The 19,564-nt window shown below is 34.7% G+C and overlaps 1 protein-coding gene across 2 annotated transcripts in view; it reads left to right on the forward strand.

Moving 5' to 3' along the window:
• The window catches only part of SI (sucrase-isomaltase), a 53,687-nt gene that overhangs the window by 12,145 nt on the left and 21,978 nt on the right, over window positions 1-19,564 (forward strand). For both annotated transcript variants that reach the window (XM_082767178.1, XM_082767179.1), the window contains exons 7-24: window positions 1,232-1,403; window positions 3,497-3,596; window positions 4,422-4,534; window positions 5,454-5,579; window positions 6,479-6,610; window positions 6,794-6,913; window positions 8,396-8,509; window positions 9,571-9,655; window positions 11,046-11,163; window positions 11,527-11,698; window positions 12,416-12,532; window positions 13,051-13,205; window positions 13,694-13,778; window positions 14,708-14,764; window positions 15,407-15,531; window positions 15,935-16,023; window positions 18,267-18,316; window positions 19,301-19,471. In XM_082767178.1, the coding sequence (XP_082623304.1) occupies window positions 1,232-1,403; window positions 3,497-3,596; window positions 4,422-4,534; window positions 5,454-5,579; window positions 6,479-6,610; window positions 6,794-6,913; window positions 8,396-8,509; window positions 9,571-9,655; window positions 11,046-11,163; window positions 11,527-11,698; window positions 12,416-12,532; window positions 13,051-13,205; window positions 13,694-13,778; window positions 14,708-14,764; window positions 15,407-15,531; window positions 15,935-16,023; window positions 18,267-18,316; window positions 19,301-19,471 (2,101 nt within the window). The remainder of the gene's footprint in view (window positions 1-1,231; window positions 1,404-3,496; window positions 3,597-4,421; window positions 4,535-5,453; window positions 5,580-6,478; window positions 6,611-6,793; window positions 6,914-8,395; window positions 8,510-9,570; window positions 9,656-11,045; window positions 11,164-11,526; window positions 11,699-12,415; window positions 12,533-13,050; window positions 13,206-13,693; window positions 13,779-14,707; window positions 14,765-15,406; window positions 15,532-15,934; window positions 16,024-18,266; window positions 18,317-19,300; window positions 19,472-19,564) is intronic.

A 19,564-nucleotide genomic window follows, 5' to 3' on the forward strand; every position in this document is an offset into this window, starting at 1 on the left:
TATAGGTTTTAATGGTAATTTAATATTTTTAAATTAAAATATTTTAATAGATTTTAATGATAGTAATATACTTATTCATGCTGATAAATACAGTGTATGAATACATCTGAAGTGATAAAGTCCCTGAAAATCAATGCAGTTGTGTTTGCATAAAGCTGAGAAAAAGTTGTCCTTTGACTCCTTCTTCATATGAATATCATGATTGTTAAATGGCACAGATATCACATGAAAATATAACTTTTAAAAATTTGTAATTAAAACTAGAGTGTGTAGGTAAAAGCATATTACTTTGAAACTGTGTATGATGTTAAAACGTATTGATATACTTTGCTTCCTCAAAGTAAGTAATTTTCTCTGCTTTTGGTGAAAATCTGTATTTCTGCATATCCCTGTAAACTCATGTTTTAATGAAGCTGAAGATAACCTTCAGATCTCAGGATCAGCTTCTTTCCAATTGCTTTGTGATTTAAATCTAGGTTAACTCGTCATTGTTACAATTAAAAAAAATGATGAAAAGGTAAAGCTACTTCTGGGTAGGGGTCAATTTCCATCCATTTGCCAGGTGTAAATATTCAGAGTCTTAGAACAATAAAAGAAGAAAATGACTAAGTTTAAGATCAATATTAATGAAATTCAATCTTTCAATTGATTAAAGGACTATTGTCTGACAGTAGGAATTGCTTTTTACTGTAGTAAAATGCCTTGCATTTTATTCCTTTCTGATTCAACAGATTTCCTCAGTTTCCTGAGCCCCTCTGTAGAAAAAAGGAATAAATTTAGCTTAAGACTTTAAAGCTCTCCTAATCTTCATTTGGGATAAGAATTGTTTCTAATGAAAGGTATTGGTGAAAGATACAAAATTAAATTAACAGAAGAAACTTTATTAATGAAATTGACTTTTACTGAGCAGATTCACAATTCAGTGCAAAAGATGCAGGGTGGAAAGCTTTGGTGGAAGACGTGATGGTGAATGTATGTCCAAAAACAGATGGGACACTTGTATGAGAAGTTTCTATAGATCAGTTGGTACTGCTCTTCTCATCCTGTGTGCAAGGACATCTCTGTCTGCTGCAGCTGCACATTGTCCCCCTCCATGTGTGTCCCCTTCGGGCCTCTGGATGCCTATCCATCTCTAGCTAAAAGGAGTAGAAACAATTATTCTATCAATTCTTGGTGAAATCTCTCTCTTTTTTTTTTTTTTTTTTTTTTTTTGTGTTAATTGTTTCACCAGGTTTAATACTAGCATAGGACCACTGCAGTATGCTGACCAGTTTTTGCAGCTATCAATCAAGCTACCTAGCAGCAACATTTATGGGGTGGGAGAGCATGTACATAAACAGTACCGACATGATGTCAACTGGAAAACCTGGCCCATGTTCAGCAGGGATATTGGCCCCTCTGGAGTAAGGACTTATTTCATTTTTCTCTATTCTTTGCAAATAAATTCTGGAATCCAAAACTGTTATGCAGTAGACATTATATATATATGTGCATATTTTATTACATATATAATATCTATATATTTATATTATATATTATATAAATATATATACACATATATTCATATTTATATAAAAATATATTTCATATTATATATATTTTACATTATATATTATTTTATTTTATATATAAGTATATTTTTATATAAATATACATTTATATATAAATTTATATATTATAAATAATATATATATTTATAATATATTTATAAATATATATAATACATATTTATAATATATAAAATATTTATAATATTATATAGATATGAGTCTTCAGTTTCTACTGATAAGCAAAATAAACAACAATAATTATAACAAAATAAATAACAATATGTCTTAATGCCTTGCTTTGTGCAGAGTTTGGTGTATATGACACATGCTGTTTCAGTTAACAACATTGTAGTTTGGCAAATGATGGCAAAGTTCTCTTTAACGGCTGTCTCCTTATGAGATAAAATAAGTCTGTCAGCAGTTACTTGTGTCTGTAGTTTTTTTCCAAAATGATTTCCAGGGCACCCATATTTTTGATAATTACAGAAGAATCTTACATCTGCACTGAGACTTCTCTAGGCTTTGATCCAAGTTCTTCTTAACACTGGTGTGCACAGGCACATGGTGTTGGTCTGTCAGTTCCTCCCTGCAGTGATTTGTTCACAGAGTTATAATGATTTTGTGTGGGTTAAACTCAGGTGAGATGTTGATTCAAACAACAGTAGTCATTTTCTGCTTGTGGTAAACAATCAAATCTTATTGCTATACTCATTAATATATTTTGCTTTGACTAGGGAAATATTTGCTAAAGCTTGTAAGCAGTCAGTTTAGCTAATACTATGAAAAAACAAAACATTCAAAGCCCTATGGAATCAACACATGGACATTGTGCAGATAGAAATCAATACAGAGCATGAGTGAAGGAATTTTTGTTAATGTGAATATTTTTGTGTGTTTTTTATTGATGTTCCTCAAGTAATTTATAACTCACCTGTGAGCCTACGACAGACACTGTTCGTCAGTGTTACCTCAGTATAAGAAAGCAACAATCCATATGATTTGTTTTCAGAGAGCACTTCAGTGTTTTGCTGAAACTTAAGCTATACTAACAGAAGCTAGAGGGAGAGACCACTATTTGTAATTAGTTAATAATTTGGAATTAGGAACTCAGGGTTCAGGACCAAAATCTAAATTAGGTCAGATTTGTCTCACGATAAAAAAGCTCTACTGTAGAAATCTTCCCATGTATTTCCTATCACTACTACACATTCAGCTTATAAACTGCCTGTTGTTAATGATTAGTACTTGAAAGTTTGAAGATAGTTCTTATCCAAATGGCTCTATTGAGTGTACGCTGATTAAGTTAAACTTAACAGTGAGCAAAATCAAGTTAGGGTAATTTCACATTGCTCAGGTTCTGTTCCTCTTTCATCATGTGTTCTGAGTTTTCAGCTGCAGGGGTGAAACACAGCTATGACAACAGCTGTGATCTTTTTTATTTTATTTTTTTTTTGTTGTTGTTGCTAGTAATAATGGAAAAAACAACAGAATGGAAATAAGGTGCTCTCTTATATTTACATACATTAAATGTAAAAAATGGTTGTCTTGAAGGATTCATAGTATCATACATGAGAGGTAAAATCTTGTACCACCTGTCAAGTTATATTGTTACTCAATGTGCACATATGCTACACAGAAATAGTACTGCAATGTATACAGACTTGCCCAAAGTTCTATCATATCTGCTTGTTTATGTTACCTCTGTATTTCAGGAAAGCTTAGTTGTAATTGAAAACATTCTCATAAAGGAGAAAAATGCCAGGCAATAGAAAATAAAACTTCAGGAAAAGTGTTGTGATTTTTCTTTCTGTTGTTTGCTATACTTTAAACAGTTTCAAGTTCTACATGTAATATTTTGAAATATGTCCAAAACAGTGTTACAGTGTTATTAGATTTTAACTCCTCTTTTATTATTATTTATTTATTTATTTATTTTCTCCTTGAAGTCAATGCATAACTTGTATGGAGTTCAAACTTTCTTCCTGTGTTTGGAAGACAGCTCTGGAGCCTCTTTTGGTGTTTTCCTGATGAACAGCAATGCCATGGGTAAGAAAACTTTCTCTGTAACTCTAAGTATCGCAACCAAGTATCTCTTTAAGTGATATGCAGGATTGAGATCAAAACTGCGTTAATGTAAATATCCCTTTTAAAATCCTATTGCATAAAATCCTAATGAGTGTTGTCTCCAATTATCTGATGATAGTCATTGTAAGCATTTAGTAGTTTAGCAAATATGCAGTGTTAGCAGTGAGTGGCTCAAAGTTACATGCAGGCTCTGTTGGACACCCGAGTGTCAGAAACCTCTCTGAAACCTTGCACAGCTCTGAGCAGATGTGCAGGACAGCAGAATCAGAGCATAAACTTGGAGTGAGCATGACTTGAAAGTAAACAACACCCTTTTGTATTTGAAATAAACATGCATGCATGCATACTTTAAGAAAACTATTCATTTCTCTTGAGTCTGGACAGTTGTACTGAGAAGTTAAAGAGAAAAGGTCATGCCATTGGATTTTTTTCTGATTATTTTCTCTTTGTGGGATATAAAGAAATGCAAACATGAGCATCTAAAAGAGTCTTCTAAATACATTTCCCTTTCACTACCAGTTCATGTAATGGTTTTGAGTTCCTTAGGTATTTCTGTTCTGTGTTTCTGTTGTTCTTATTGTTGTTTTGTGTTTTTATTACTATCATTATTAAATAATCAATTAAATAATAATAATAATAATAATAATAATAATAATAGTAATAGTAATAATAATAATAATTTTATTTGTCCTTAAAGTAAATTTTCTTGTCTTCAATATTAGTATGACAAACTTATTTATATTTAGCTGGAATTCAGAATTGGGTTTGTACGTTCTTCTCTGGCAGAATTTGCAGTGCAGCCTGCACCAGCAGTGACCTATAGAACCATTGGTGGCATCCTTGATTTCTATATCCTCTTGGGGAACACTCCAGAGCAAGTAGTCCAGGAGTACCTGCAGGTACCTTTATATAGAGAGACTACACAGCGAACAGATCCTTAAAAGTTTTTGTTGTGTTGTATTATTTTATTTTATATTTTATTTTATTTTATTTTATTTTATTTTATTTTATTTTATTTTATTTTATTTTATTTTATTCCCTTCTTTATGTCTTTGCTATGTTATCTATTATAAAAATATGATTCACTATGTTTATTATGAACAGATTATGAAAATATGATTCACTATGTATTTATCTAAGAATAACTGTTATTATGTTGCTAATGTGACTGCTGCCCTTAGTAATAGCCAGCTGGTGTTAAACTGGGTTGTAGATGTTCTTAGCTGGCCTGTTACAGCCAGCTTAAACCAGAGCACTACTTTTGCTGGAGATACTGTTGCAGAGAGGATGTATCTGAGGCACAAGAAGTCTGTAGCTGCTAGATTGATTAGTCTGTACACCCTGACTGATCTCCACAGTGAGATAGAGGTGGTCTACACAGAACAATTTATGCTTCTGTGCTGAGGCTTACCCTTGCTATAAGGACAAATTCTTGCTCATATGGCAGCATTATAGGGTTGATATTATGCTTGCTGATACGTCATGACCTTCTGGTCATTAGATATCACAGACATAATTTATTGTGATCTGATCAGGTTTCAGTGACACCTTAAAGAACAGACAAGTGACAATGAACCCAACTTTATTGTCACAATATATTTGCCTTTCTTAAAAGAAAACATATATGTATATATATATATATATGTATGTATGCACACAAAAATGGTTGAAGGCAGATAAATACATATCTATTTCGGAGTGCACTGCTTATCTTCACACTCAAGCTTAGTGTATATTATTCAAATGGTTTGGGGCACTGAGGTGACACACACAGTGTCTGCGAATGGGGCCACTAATCATTTTACTCTCAACTTGCAGCTTGTGGGACTGCCATTGTTGCCCTCCTACTGGAGCCTGGGCTTCCAGCTCAGCCGCTGGAATTACGGGTCCTTGGATGAAGTGAAGAAAGTTGTGGAGAGGAACCGTCTGATTGACCTCCCTTATGTAAGTTCAGGGTTTGAGGAAGGCAACAACCTATCAAGGCAGAGTCCTGTGGGAGAAATTACCCAGAGATTATGACTGTGGTGTTCTACTGCGAGTTCATTTCACATAAATTCAGATTGGTAAATTTCTAATAAAATACCAAACATAGACTTCTGGTGTCAAAAGTTTTTATGTTTTTTAATGGCAGAGTCATTATCATAATGGGACACCAGGGGAGGCTTAATTACAATAAGTTTTATCTGTCCGCTTTATTGTAATATCTTTTCAGTTATATTTTCAAACTACCCCTACTTACTTTTTAGTGTTAGCTAGAGCACTGAAATATTTTTTCAATGTACTGTGGACAGCTATGGAACCAGAGATTATTTTTAGTTGATAAGTAAATGTAAGTAACAAATAAATTTTAATGAGATTCCAGATTATAGTAGCCTGATGGTGTACAAAAGATGAATACACCTTATTTTTAAGCTAGGAGTTGAGGAAGAAATGTTTGGATTTAAAGGATAGGTCTAGAAGTCAGGCAATTGCAAAGAAATATTCACCCATCCAGGGGATAGTAGAAAGGATGCCATTACACATTCATTTGAATTCTGATAATGTGAAATACAGTTTCTTTAAGGCACAAAAGATGTGTCAGTACAATACATTTGGAGTATAAGTGTGAGATGAGATGCACATATTGCAGATGGTCCTGACTGCATATTTTCTGACAGGCTTCAGTAAAGTCCCAAAAGTAAATTCACTTCAGGATGAACAGGAATTGTCATAAGAAATTAAATTGTAAATATGTATATATGTATATATATATATATATATATATATATATATATATATATATATATAAAAAAAGTCTTTACATGTTACTTCACATATTTAAACTGAAATTTCTTATCTTTCAGGATGCTCAGATCACTGATATTGACTACATGGAGAACAAGAAAGATTTTACATATGACAAAGTGCTGTTTAAAGATCTCCCTCATTTTGCATCTTATCTGCATGGCTTTGGAAAAAAATATATTATCATATTGGTAAGAATTTAAGTATTTCTTTTTGCCTTGTAAATACTATCATTATAACTATATATCATCATATTTTGCATGTTTTTATGCAATTATTACAATTCCTGCTTAACATTCCACTATAAGTCATGGAGTGTATCTTGTTTTCTTATTATTGTATTGTATTTTATTTTATTTTTTTAACTGTTTTAGGATCCTGCTATTAGCACAGCAAATCTATCTGGCAATATTGAATATAAAACCTACACCAGGGGACAGTCTAAACAAGTCTGGGTTAATCAATCAGATGGAATAACACCATTAATTGGAGAGGTAAACATATTTTTATAAATTTTTAAACATGGTCAGTTTGGCTTAATTTGGTCAGAGGGTTCATTTTAAACTCTCTTCTTCCAGTGAAATTACCAGCCAGTGAGAACCAAGTTTATAAGATCCTACTTAGAATATGGTACATTTCAACCCTTCTTGATTAATTTTTATACATTTTTTTTTTACATTATGTGTGTCTAATTTTGGTACAATCCTGTTTTATATTATACAGCTTTTAAGGAAAAATAAAAGTACATACCCTTTATAGTAGGGGAAAAAAAGCACTTAGCCCTGCCAACCCACTGAAAATTTATGCAAGAAAAATGATATTGTAATATGCCACTGCTTCATTTGATTTTATCAGGCATATCACAATGAGAAGAACAAAACAGATTATTTATATCTATCTATCTATCTATCTATCTGTATGTATGTATGTGTATATATATATATAATTATGGACTTCAGTTAATGTAAATCTGGGATCTGTGGGCTCTAGCTGACAGTAGGCTCACCATGAGCCAACAGTGCAACTTGGTAGTGAAGAGGGCAAACTGTATTCTGGGGTGCATTAAACATGTTATAGACAGCCTGTCAAAAGAGATGATTATCCCACCGTATTTAGCATCATCCGAAATACAGTGTACAGTTCTGGGCTCTACAGTTTTGCAAGGATGTTAAGGTATTCGAATGCATCCAGAGAAGAACAAGAACTATGTTTAAAAGATGAAAGAAAATGAAAAGCATGTCCTCTGAGAAGGGGTTGAGGACATTGGGTTTGTTAAGCTTGGATAAGAGGAGGTTGAAGTGTGACCTCACTGCTCTTTACAGCTCGAGTGATGGAAGTGGAGAGGTAGGTGTACTTCTTGTCTCCGTGGTGTCTATTGACAAGACACATGGGAATGAGTAAAAGCTGAATGGGGGGAGGTTCATACTAGATATTAGGAAAATCTCCAATTTCCTAATAAAATACCAAGAGGGTTGTGTTACTCTGGAACAGGCTTCCTATGGAGGTGGTTGATATGCAGTGCCTGTCCGTGTTTCAGAGTCACTTGGATGCACTTTGGGTCAGACCCAAAGTAGTCTGACAGTTGGGCTTGATGATCTTTGTAGGTCCCTTCCAACTGCAACTACTCTACTCTACTCTACTCTACTCTAGACTACTCTAGATTACTCTGGACTACTCTACTCTAGACTACTCTAGACTACTTTGATACATATCCTCATATTCTGCCATGTACTGTAAAAGGCATTGAAGAAAAGGCTTAAAAGTGGAAAAAAGGCAGAGAAAATCTAAATAAAAGAATTAAAGAATTTTGGTTTTGTTCACATTTTTTCAATGTTTGGCCTAGACCTGGTTCAAATTATTATTTGGAAAATAAAACAAAATAAAAAAAAAAAAAGGAAGTTTACTATATTATAAATTTTCATCTTCTTCTAATGCAATCAACAGTGTAATCAATTATTTCCTTTTTAATGTTATAGGTGTGGCCAGGGACCACTGTGTTTCCAGACTACACCAACCCAGACTGTACCAGCTGGTGGGTGGAAGAATGTAGTTTATTTTATAGAACAGTGCCATATGATGGGATCTGGATTGTAAGTAATTCAGAACTTTCATTTTAAGATAAATGTTTATCAAATTCAGTTTGCATTGAATTTGAAAGGAAAGTTTACTGTTAGTAACCTGAAATCATTGCAGGATGTTCACACCTTTTGTTGTTGGATTTGCGATTCAAATTTGATATAAATTCAAACTTGATATTCAAACTTTCTTCCCTATAGTCTTTTTCTGCTTTTCTGACTTCCTTTTACATAAAAATAAAGAATGTTTTTGAAAGAAAGCAAGAATCTACTGAATATTTGGACATATAGCAAGCTATAACAATTTTAAATTACCCTCTGTGGCAAAGTTATAGTCCTTTAGCTGCTACATGATTGAATGTGTAGCTCTCACTTGTTTTGCTGTGGTTACACCAGGTCAAGCTTTCAAGTGTAGACTGCACAGCTGTCTCACAGAAAGCAGACAATTTGAGTGAAGGAAACTGGTCACTAGACTACAGTGCTTTCCATCCTGACTTTGCTCTCTTCTTCCATTTATGGTTCTCCTTCAGTTACAGTGCTGCAGGGTGAAATATGCGTGGAAGAAAGAGAGCTAAGTTGGAAAGCATAATGGTTTGGAAAATCTTATAAAGGAGATGTTTAAGAACATCTAGTCAACTTGTGTATTTTGACAGAAATCACAGCACACATTTGCTGGTTCTGCATTTCTCTTCACACACTCCCTACTTAGGACATTAACTTGACCAATGAGTCGGTCACAGGAACAATGTATACATGAGCACCTCATGTATATGGAGCTTCTTGGAGTTTCATGGAGCTTTTTCTGGAGGGATAAGGTATAGCTCTCACAAAATGATGTTCAACAGAACACAGAATTCCACCCAACAGTGAGACCTGTATAATACAGGAACAGATCGGTTCAATATCCAAGTGCTATCCAAGTGCTATCATTATTACCTAAATGTATGGTACTAGTACTAAGTATTCCTTAAAGGATAACAGAATAGAACATGAAATTTTCTGTTAGGAATACATGGTTGAGGAAACTTTATTACAATCTGAATCTGCGTCTTACTGTCTGCATCTTACCTTTTCAGGACATGAATGAAATATCCAACTTTGTTCAAGGCTCAAATAATGGTTGTGCACAGAATGACTTAAACTATCCTCCATTTACTCCCAGTAAGTCTATCTTTAATCATAGAGAAAAATATTTAAAAGAATGAATTACAAATTACTGTGCAATTGCCAACAAGGAAGCAAAGTGAATTTACTCTAGTTCTTATGGATGGTGTATGAACATTCCAAATGAGAGAAAACATACATATGTCTTGGCTTGATTCAAAAGCGCAGTTTATATGAATCAGGAGAAAATAATGTGTTTTTACCACTTTTCAAATTATTACTGAATATTTTTTGCTGCCTTAATTATTCCTGAAAATATATTGATGTTCTTTCACTCAATAGTTTTACATTTATACACAACACTTACATGGAATTCATATTTGCTATTAAGTACTAACTTCAAGAAACCATTGCCATCATATTGTCCAATAGTGATTCAGAAATTTAGGGTGCAGCTGTACAGTTCTTCTTTGCATGGGTAAACAGTCAGTTGCAGGACAAATGCAGATGGACCAAGGTTGAATTTCAGTCAGTTTGAGCCAGTGCTTAGTGTGTCATTTTACTGTCAAATTTGGAAGTAAAAATATTACTTTCTCTGACCTCAAATACAGATGAATGATTCAAATTAAACAAAAAGTGTTTCCATCTGTTCTATATTGCAACTATTTAGTATCCCCAGTTCTAATTTAAGATGGAGAATAGGCAATGATTACCTGTTAGTTGATTGAAAGTTAAAACTTTAAATAATTAATTAGCTTTTGGGAGTCCCTTCAGCATTCACAGGCCCCAGGTAACTCACAGAGCAAATATGGGTCACGTGTGACCTTACAGGCATAGTCCGCTACCTTACAGTAAAGCGACTATTCAATACAGAGAATGCAGAGTCTGCTTACGCCATCTTGTTGCTCTCAGACATATGCTTGGGCTCACAATAAAGCTGACGGTGAGTCCACTTGGGCATAGGTTAATTAAGAGAGGTGCCAGCAGAAAGCACTGGCATGGAAGGGATTAGCTGTGGCTACCATTTAATCACACCTATGCAAAGATAAATTGTTTGAGTTAACTATTTTATGTACTGAACAAATTGATACACATTTTCCATAAGTCTACTAAATTTCACTCCCTCAGCAAAGCTGCATTTCAGGAGCTGTTTGCAGTAATGCATTATTTTTTTTTCCTATTTGTTTGTTGATTGTAATGTGGTACACAAAGCTCAAGAGCAGAAAACAGCACAGTTAGAGCAAAGTTGAATAAAACCAGCAGCCAACAAAATAATTGTATTCTTGTAGTAGTGATATTTGTTTAATGCAAACAGTGAATTTGTTTAATGGAAACATTAAAGAAAGAAAGAAAGGCTTTAGTGTCATGAATGTGCACTAAATAAAAGGTTGGAATATTCAGAACCAAAACATGCTTTAAAACTAAAATCTATGTTTCTTTATTGAAGGTATTCTTGATAAACTCATGTTTTCCAAGACACTTTGTATGGATGCAGTACAGAAGTGGGGCAAACACTATGATGTCCACAGTCTTTATGGATATTCAATGGCCATATCAACAAATGAGTAAGGAATGCATCCTAATATCTTTACAAAAAGGTTTCAGGCTCTCATCTTCCAAAACAGCAACTTCTAAATGAACCTGATTTCTGGACAAAATTAGACTGTATTTAAGCCACTGCAACAAAAGCAAAATCTACTAACTAAAGTTCTGGGTCAGGCATTGGTAGTCAAAGACTTACAGAAGGGTTGTTCAAATTTAACATCTTGAACTTTGCTAAAGGATGCCTGTTTAACGGTAAAGGAGTCCAGGTCTCTGGGATGACCAATTATAGTAAATTAGTCAGTATAAATCTTCTTTATATAAAACTACTGAAACTTCTGTTATCTTTATTCTGTTGTATAGTTCCAGTCTTGTTTCTTTTTCAGGGCCATCAAGACAGTGTTTCCTGGAAAACGAAGCTTCCTGATTTCGAGGTCTACTTTTGTGGGATCTGGAAAGCACACAGGACACTGGCTGGGAGATAATGCAGCAACATGGGAACACATAAAATGGGCGATACCTGGAATGCTGGAATTTAACCTCTTTGGAATTCCTTATGTATGAAATTCTAGTTTGTGACCTCCTTTCAAAACCAATGGAAAAACATTACCTCTTACCTCTGTGACAATGGATTGCCTAATGAAAGGCTATTTATATAACCATCTTAACTCTTCAGCCATGCCTTAATCCTCTTTAGGGATCTTTTTTTTTAACATTTTTATTTTTTTTTTCCAATGACTGATTTTTGGTTTAGGCCATGTATTTTGGTTTCTGTGACTATATGTGTATGGTGAGACGTGCAGGTAACAAACATATATGCCAAGCTACTTGTTACCTCTAGTATTATTATATCCATTAGTGATTCATGTGAAATACTTTGGTGTTTTCCTTTCCATTTTTGAATGAAATGGAAGCATCCATTTATAAGTGAAACGACCAAATTGCTCTTCAAGGTTTAAATTTGTATGATTTGGCATTGTTTTCCTATTATATGCCTATGAGTACCAAACAGGAAGGTAAGGGTTAGAAAGAAAAAAAGAATGATGGACTGTGCTAGGAGCCAATCAGTTGACCGATTGATTGATTTATTGATTGATTTTGTACAAAGCGTAGTTAAAGGAAGAAAGGTACAAATGTTTTCAATGCATTAGTCACCCTAGCAAAAAAAAAAAAAAAAAAAAGGATGAATTGATACGTCCCTTAAATGTTATGTCTTGTGTAGAGATTAGAGGTGTGGTGTACTCTCTATGCAAAAAATTCTGCTTTTATTTAAAGATTGGAGCAGATATTTGTGGTTTCTTTGATGACACGACTGAAGAACTTTGCAGGCGGTGGATGCAAGTAGGAGCCTTTTACCCATTTTCCCGGAATCACAATGCTGAAGGATACATAGTAAGTTGTACCTCCTCTTACAAACTGATTTGGATTCCACTGCCACACTTCCTTTGATAGTATCCCTAACGATCATTACCATCACTGGCAATTAGATAGCAGAGCAGTCTGAAACTGGCAGAACCCTGAGCTCCCTTTATAAAATCTTGCCTTCAAAAGATTAAGAGGTTCTGCTTCAGAAGGGTTAGTTTTATGTCCTTGAGGCTTCACAGATTTGGCAGCAGTTTCAGCACCATCAACATCTTCCAGTGAGGGCAAGCACTCACCATCACCCTGATTCTTGGGAGCACCCTTTAGTGTGCACTGGTGTGCGTGCCCAATGAAACCTGGGCTGACCCTGATGTGCTCTCCTCACAGATGGACAAGGAGGGACCGACAGTGTTAAGGGAGACTGGAGCAAGACCTCAAATCCCACCATCTGAAAGGCAGATACTGTAAAGATGCACACCACTGAATTTCAGCTCCTGAATTTCAGGGTATTTCCTGCACAATGCAAATAATGTAATATTTATTTTCAGCCTCAGGATCCAGCTGTGTTTGGAGCTGATTCAGTTTTGGTGAAAACCTCCAAACATTACTTGAACATTCGCTACACTTTGCTGCCCTACCTCTACACCCTCTTTTACAAAGCTCATACTCAAGGGGACACGGTTGTACGTCCAGTTTTGCACGAGTAAGTGTACCAAACAGCCTTTGTGATGTTTTTATTAGGAAGAAAGGATTCAGACAGCTTGAATGTTGATAGGAACTATCCAAATAAGTATATAATTTGTGAAAATGCATGTTGGAATATATATATAGAGAGACAACTTCTGAATTCATGAAATACCATTTTGGAGTAATCAGAAGAGTAATCAGAAACCATCTGTAATTTCTGTATATATGCATATATTATTGTCAGTCACTCTTAAGAGGTGTTATGAAATGTTATTGCCAGCTAATCAAATCACTCTGGGCCATGATCTGTATATTAGAATGTACATTTCCTTACCTGGAAAACTCTTGAACATAACTAGGTCAAGAATATGTCAAGAAAAAGGAATTTTCACCTGACACTTTTCAGTCATGATTCTAGGCAAACAGTACTTTGAAATACTAGGATTACTGATGATGGTCTAGTTTTTCAAAACCAGTTAGTGCTCTGTCTTTCCCAACTCCCAGGTTCTACTCGGATGAAGTGACGTGGGAAGTTGATAGGCAGTTCCTGTGGGGTCCTGGTCTACTTATTTCTGCTGTCCTTGACCCGGTAGGTTTGGCTGTTTGGTGTGTGTCTCATAACCACCTCATTGGGAAGGGGGACTCCTGAAGTCACAAGTTACAACTCCTTTCTCCGGTGGGAGACTACAGCATAAAATGCCGAAGTTATGTTATTGCTGTTCCTTTATTCTTCTGGTTAGAAAACACTTTCCTTTTTTTTTTTTTTTTTTTTTTTTTTTTTTTTTTGAGCTTTTGTAGTTTGTTTGTCTGACATCTTTGTTAGTCAGCTTGAAGATTATAGCTCCTGTGCTGTGTATGTGTATTTCCTCCTGAAATCACATTCGCATTCCCATTTTTTGCTGAACAAGGTGAACCACAAAAATGGGCTCTTCCTATTTCCCAGAGGAGCTCAGGAAATGCCCTCTAGTCCTATTCTGGTCTGAACTCTTCTGGCTTGAGCAGACCTTAAGTGAAGTCATTTCACAAGAAAAATGCAGAGGGACTTGTCTATTAGCTGTAACACAGTTTGTTCTCTAGGGGAAGTATGTTTTTTGCTAGATGATTGTACATATTATTCATTGGTACACCACATTACTGACTGTCTTTGGACTCCTTGCAATTGTAAATTTGTTAGTCTTCTTTCCCTCCCCCTCCTCCCCTTCACTTATCACTTCCAGTGAGAGAGCACACAACATATTTTTGTCACCATTAAAATGGAAAATCTTACACTTTATGTATTAAATCCCATATAACCTATTACATTTTCCATCTCTCGTTTTCCTGGGGAACCAATCATCTGGAGAACCAGTCATCTGGTCTGATACACTGATTCAACTCATCTTTGCATCATCTCAGAATTTCACTCAAAATCAGAGCTTTTCTCATGTCACTTTATATTGTCTTACACCACACAAGAAAGTTTAGTCTATTAATTAATTAATTTCAAATATGAAAGATGTTTCTTTATTCATGTTTCAGGGTGTGGATGTAATTCAAGCATATATTCCTGATGCAGTGTGGTATGAGTATGAAACGGTGAGTAAATGCCCAGGATACTAGGGGGTGATTGTTTAAAGGTCTATGAGGTAGAATAAGTTTGTCAGGCCTGCTTCAGTGACAGAGACAAGAAAGCCTGCAGGGAGGAAATGGTGAGACAAAGGATGAAGTATGGAGGGGGTAAACGCATGAGTCAAAACCTCAAAGAAAGGACATGGAGGCATGGAATATAGTGCAGGGGATGAGAAGGCAGATTGAATAGAAACTTCAGCAAAGACATGCTTGAAGTAAAGTAAAACATTATGATGCATGAGCATTTGTGATTTTTCTTTATTAATCTCATTTCTGCAAATAAGTTTCCCACTACTGTAATGATCCTTTGATCCTTTTGGCGGGTGTAAAAAAAAAAAAAAAAAAAAAAAAGGCTTTGCTCACATCTGATGTCCCAACAGCCCAACAGGAGCTGCTGTCTGTGTTGACTGACCCAAAACTCAGCACTGTGAGGTGTTGATTTATATAACATATTGATATATGGTTATTTTATTTCTTGGGCCCAGTGTCACATAGATATTTACCTAAATTCAACCTCCTCTGAAAGGAAAAGTTAAAATGAATGCTGTCTTAAATCATGAGTTTGATAGCAGTGAGTAATGCCCGTTCTTTTACATCCCTGTCAATAAGGGGGCAAAAATACCAATCAGAAAACAGTGGACTGATTTGTACCTGCCAGCAGACAAACTGGGGCTCCATTTGAGAGGAGGCTACATTTACCCTACACAACAACCAGCTCCCACGACATCTGAGAGGTATGTTTCCAAACCAAATGCTTTCACCGTTAGATTAATTTGAAGTATAATTTCAAGAATGGGATCAGGACTGTCAAGTTACAAATCAGTAGCAGCCCATCCAATTTAGCACTCTTACTTTGAGACTTAGAAACAACAGTGAACAACAACTCACTTCTGCTACTGTTTACATATATAGGGAATGATTTATTAATGGTTTATTTGCATAATATTTTGTCAACTTGTCATGTATTTTAATCCATTTCCCTGAAAATAAAGATGACCAAGGACTAATCTAAGACAACTCCCCAAACATTGTAACTCTTCCAATTACTGCATTCTTAGCATGAACAGGAAGGATTTGTTAAGACTGTCTCGGTAGCTGTCTAGATACATGTAAGACAGAATGCCTTTCTTTTGATAGTCGCAAGAATCCAATGGGACTTATAATTGCCCTGGATGATGACAATAAAGCTTACGGGGACTTGTTCTGGGATGATGGAGAATCTACAGGTGAGCAGCTATCAATACTGAAATAAGTACGATAAACCAAACTTAAATACACTTACAGACTTCAATCCTCCAGCTCATTTTATGGAGCAAGAATAAGCTATTGTGGACATTGTTACAACCTATTAATAGTTACTCATATATCATGACTTTTTGATCATTTTTAAGTGAAAAAAAATGTTATTTAGTTAGTCTTCCTTTTTTATTTTTTCTATTATTTTCACCCCATGTTTTCACTGTGGCCACAAATATGTTAAGGTTTGGTACATTAGCACGCTGACTGTTAAACTGCAGTGTCAAGATTGATATATATTCTGGTATAGATCCAAATTAGTTTCAATGGGTGCAAGAATGCACATAATTAGTGTTGGACACTACAAACAGGTAGAAAATGAAAAAGTAGCAATTTTTTTAACTCTCTGGAGTTATTTAAATTACTTGTGAAAACAGTCAAGATTCTGTCAACTCAAAGATACAGTACTGAAGCCAAAATATTTCATGCCATCTGGTTCCCACAGCACACCGGTGCACGAGCACACAAGTAAGCATGTACAGGCTATATTTGTCATGTTGCCAACCTCGCCTTTGCAAAAGCAATCAGGGAAGTTGTTTCCCCTGGGACAGTCACTATAATTATGCCAAAGCCTGTCAACTTCATCTCTTGTGGTGAACTGGCATTGATAAATCTTACCTACAGAAAATGCCAGAAAGTAATCTATTTGTGCTCCACAGGTAAATGTGATGGCAATCCTAGAAAATCTGTTGGAATGAGAAAAACTTCATGTATTGGACTTGTAGGACTCCCTTCTATTATTTTAACTGTGCCAATTGTATCTCAGAAAAAAAACTTCGAAGCATCTAGTTTTCTTTAGATTTTTGTGAAAGTTTGGGATGCTTTTAAGAAATAGAGCTTTGATTTGGCTGATTATTGCAGCAGTAAATATTGAAGGCCTTGGGTGGCTGCTGATATGACAGCCGTATGTACTGCTTTGTCAAGATCTAAAATAACAAAGCTGTTATTGTACTCTCTTCTGTTGAGAAACAAAACAATAAAACATCTTGTGATTCTATTTCCTGGCCCAAACTTTCAGGTTGCAGAGAAACAGTTTACAATTTGCTCACAGTTACGTTTTCTCATATGGAAAAATGTAACAGATTGTTGTGGTCAATTTTTGTATTTATTTATTTTTTCCTGGTGGTGTGGTGTTTCCTCTTTTATGTTTCCATGGCATACATTATTAACATTACAGTCATTTTCTGCACAAAATACTTACTTTGTATATTTTGATGGATTCACTTCGAACCATAAATCTACATTTAAGAAGATACATACGAATAAAAAAAAAAAAAAAAAAAAAATTATCCGTACATTTTAGAGACATTTAATTAAAAGTTTTTGGAAAATTTTGTAAATTAGATCTCCTGGCCTAATCCAAAGAAGTTTAGGAGAACTGTCTCATCATCAAAGAGATGATAGTAAGGTCAAAATGGAAATCTGTTGGATGGAACTTGTAGTGAACATTTCACTTGGCTAACTTGTTTTTACCTGCAAAATGAGAATGTGCAGAGAAAGCATAGCAAGTCATGTTACTTTGGCATACACTTATCCTATAGTCATATTAATGTATATATAGTTTACATTCCTTCATTCCTATGGAGAGAGAGTTGTTGGCCAGTGTATGATTTCCTGGTGTTATAGCAGATCTGCAGTGAGTAATCATGCACTTTGTAGCTTTGGTGGCCTACAATCTGCCTACAAATTTCACTCTTCTGCGCAAATGTAGAAAAATAGGATACCATAAGACAGCAGCAAGAAAAATTACAAGTCTAGAAAATAGGTCTCATGGAAAAAGTTATGTGATCTAAATAGAAAGATGAGAGGAAGTACTAAATACTATAGAGATTTTGAAGATGATAAACACTTTTTCAAGGGCAAAAAAACTCCCACTTGGACAATAAACAGAAATAGTGAATGTTTCTATTGTTTCCTGTTAGAAACGGGAATCCTCTACAGCAATGGTTAAGATCATGAATCTTCAATTCTGAGCTATATGCAGGTTTTTAAAGAATACAAAATAAGTGTAAGGTCTTCAAAACAAGGTGAAACCAACAGTAATTTGTACACGATTTGTTCAGAGCATCTTCTGAATGGCTTTATGATAATTAGTAATTGATTGGTGACACAGTCTTGGTTCGTATGCATTCTTTTCTGCACTGCAAGTGTAACTTATTTCCTTTCCTAACAGGCACACTTGACAATAAAAACTACATTTACTATGAGTTTAACGTTTCTGATGTAAGTATTCTCTTTTAAATGATTATATTTTCATCTGTTGTTATTATCAGAAAGTATTGTCAAAGGGCATTCTTTTCTCCCTCCTTATTCTCCTGTAATATTTACTGAGAAGTAAAGTGTTTGACAAAGTCACAGAGGAGTCATTTCAAAAATAATGTAATTTAAATGGGATGAAAGTCTTTTACTTGTCTTTTCCTCCCCTAATTAACTTCAGTGTCTAAAGAACTCTTAATTCCCTTCACTTCATAAACTCCACACTAATGTTTATTGAGTGAGAGAACTATAAAACATAGGAGGCAGTTAAAACAGTGCCAGGAAGGAGGTGGATATGTTTGTGATTCTGAAAAATTGTGAAATGGAAAAAAAAATAAATCTGGGATACTGAAAAAGTGTAGCTGAATGTCTCTAAAAGAGGGAGAAGACCTATATCCTGTTTGAACCTACACCATCTGCTTCATGATTAATTTTCTATTCCATTTAGTCCAGAGATATCATATGATCAGGATGTCAAGTAATATGCTAAAGTATTCTTTTGTATAATGATAATAATATCTCTGAAATGTATTCTTTCCCTTACCATGGTGAAACAACAAGGTAACAAGTGAGAGAAGATGCATAGGCACAATGCATAGGGTAGAAGCACAGGAACAGAAGTGAGAACCATGTCTTTATATATGCCTATATATCTATTATATTTAATCGTATAGAATCATAGAATCAGTTGTAGGTAAGAAACTTTTGTTACTCTAGGAGTTTGAAAGTCTTGTAGCCAAAAGCATTAGTTTCTTCCTGTAACAAAGAAGAAAGAAGTATGATGATAACAACAAGCAGGATAATAGTTAATATGTTAAGAAAACAGTATTGGCTTTCTTTATACCATGCTATGAAGAGCTAATGAGAAAAATGAATTGGTAGGTCAGGAGAACCTTGGACCATTTTTATTTTATTTTTTTATAATAGGCTGATGACTACCTTATTTTTCAGAATATTCTACAAATGAATGTCATAAACAATGGTTATGTTGATCCAAACAACCTGAAGTTTGAAGAAATCAAAATTCTGGGAGTGCTCCAGGAAATAACAGAACTTAATGTCACTCAGAACAATGTTCTGCAACCTTCTTTACATAATATCACCTACTATCCTTCAGATAAGGTAAATTATAACAGTTAAATGTTATAGTGGAAGTGCATCAATTGGATTTTATACATTGTAAAGGATAGTCCTCTGTACTAATACTGTTTCACC

This window comes from Aythya marila (assembly GCF_965140915.1).
Source record: "Aythya marila genome assembly, chromosome: 9".
NCBI lineage: Eukaryota > Metazoa > Chordata > Aves > Anseriformes > Anatidae > Aythya > Aythya marila.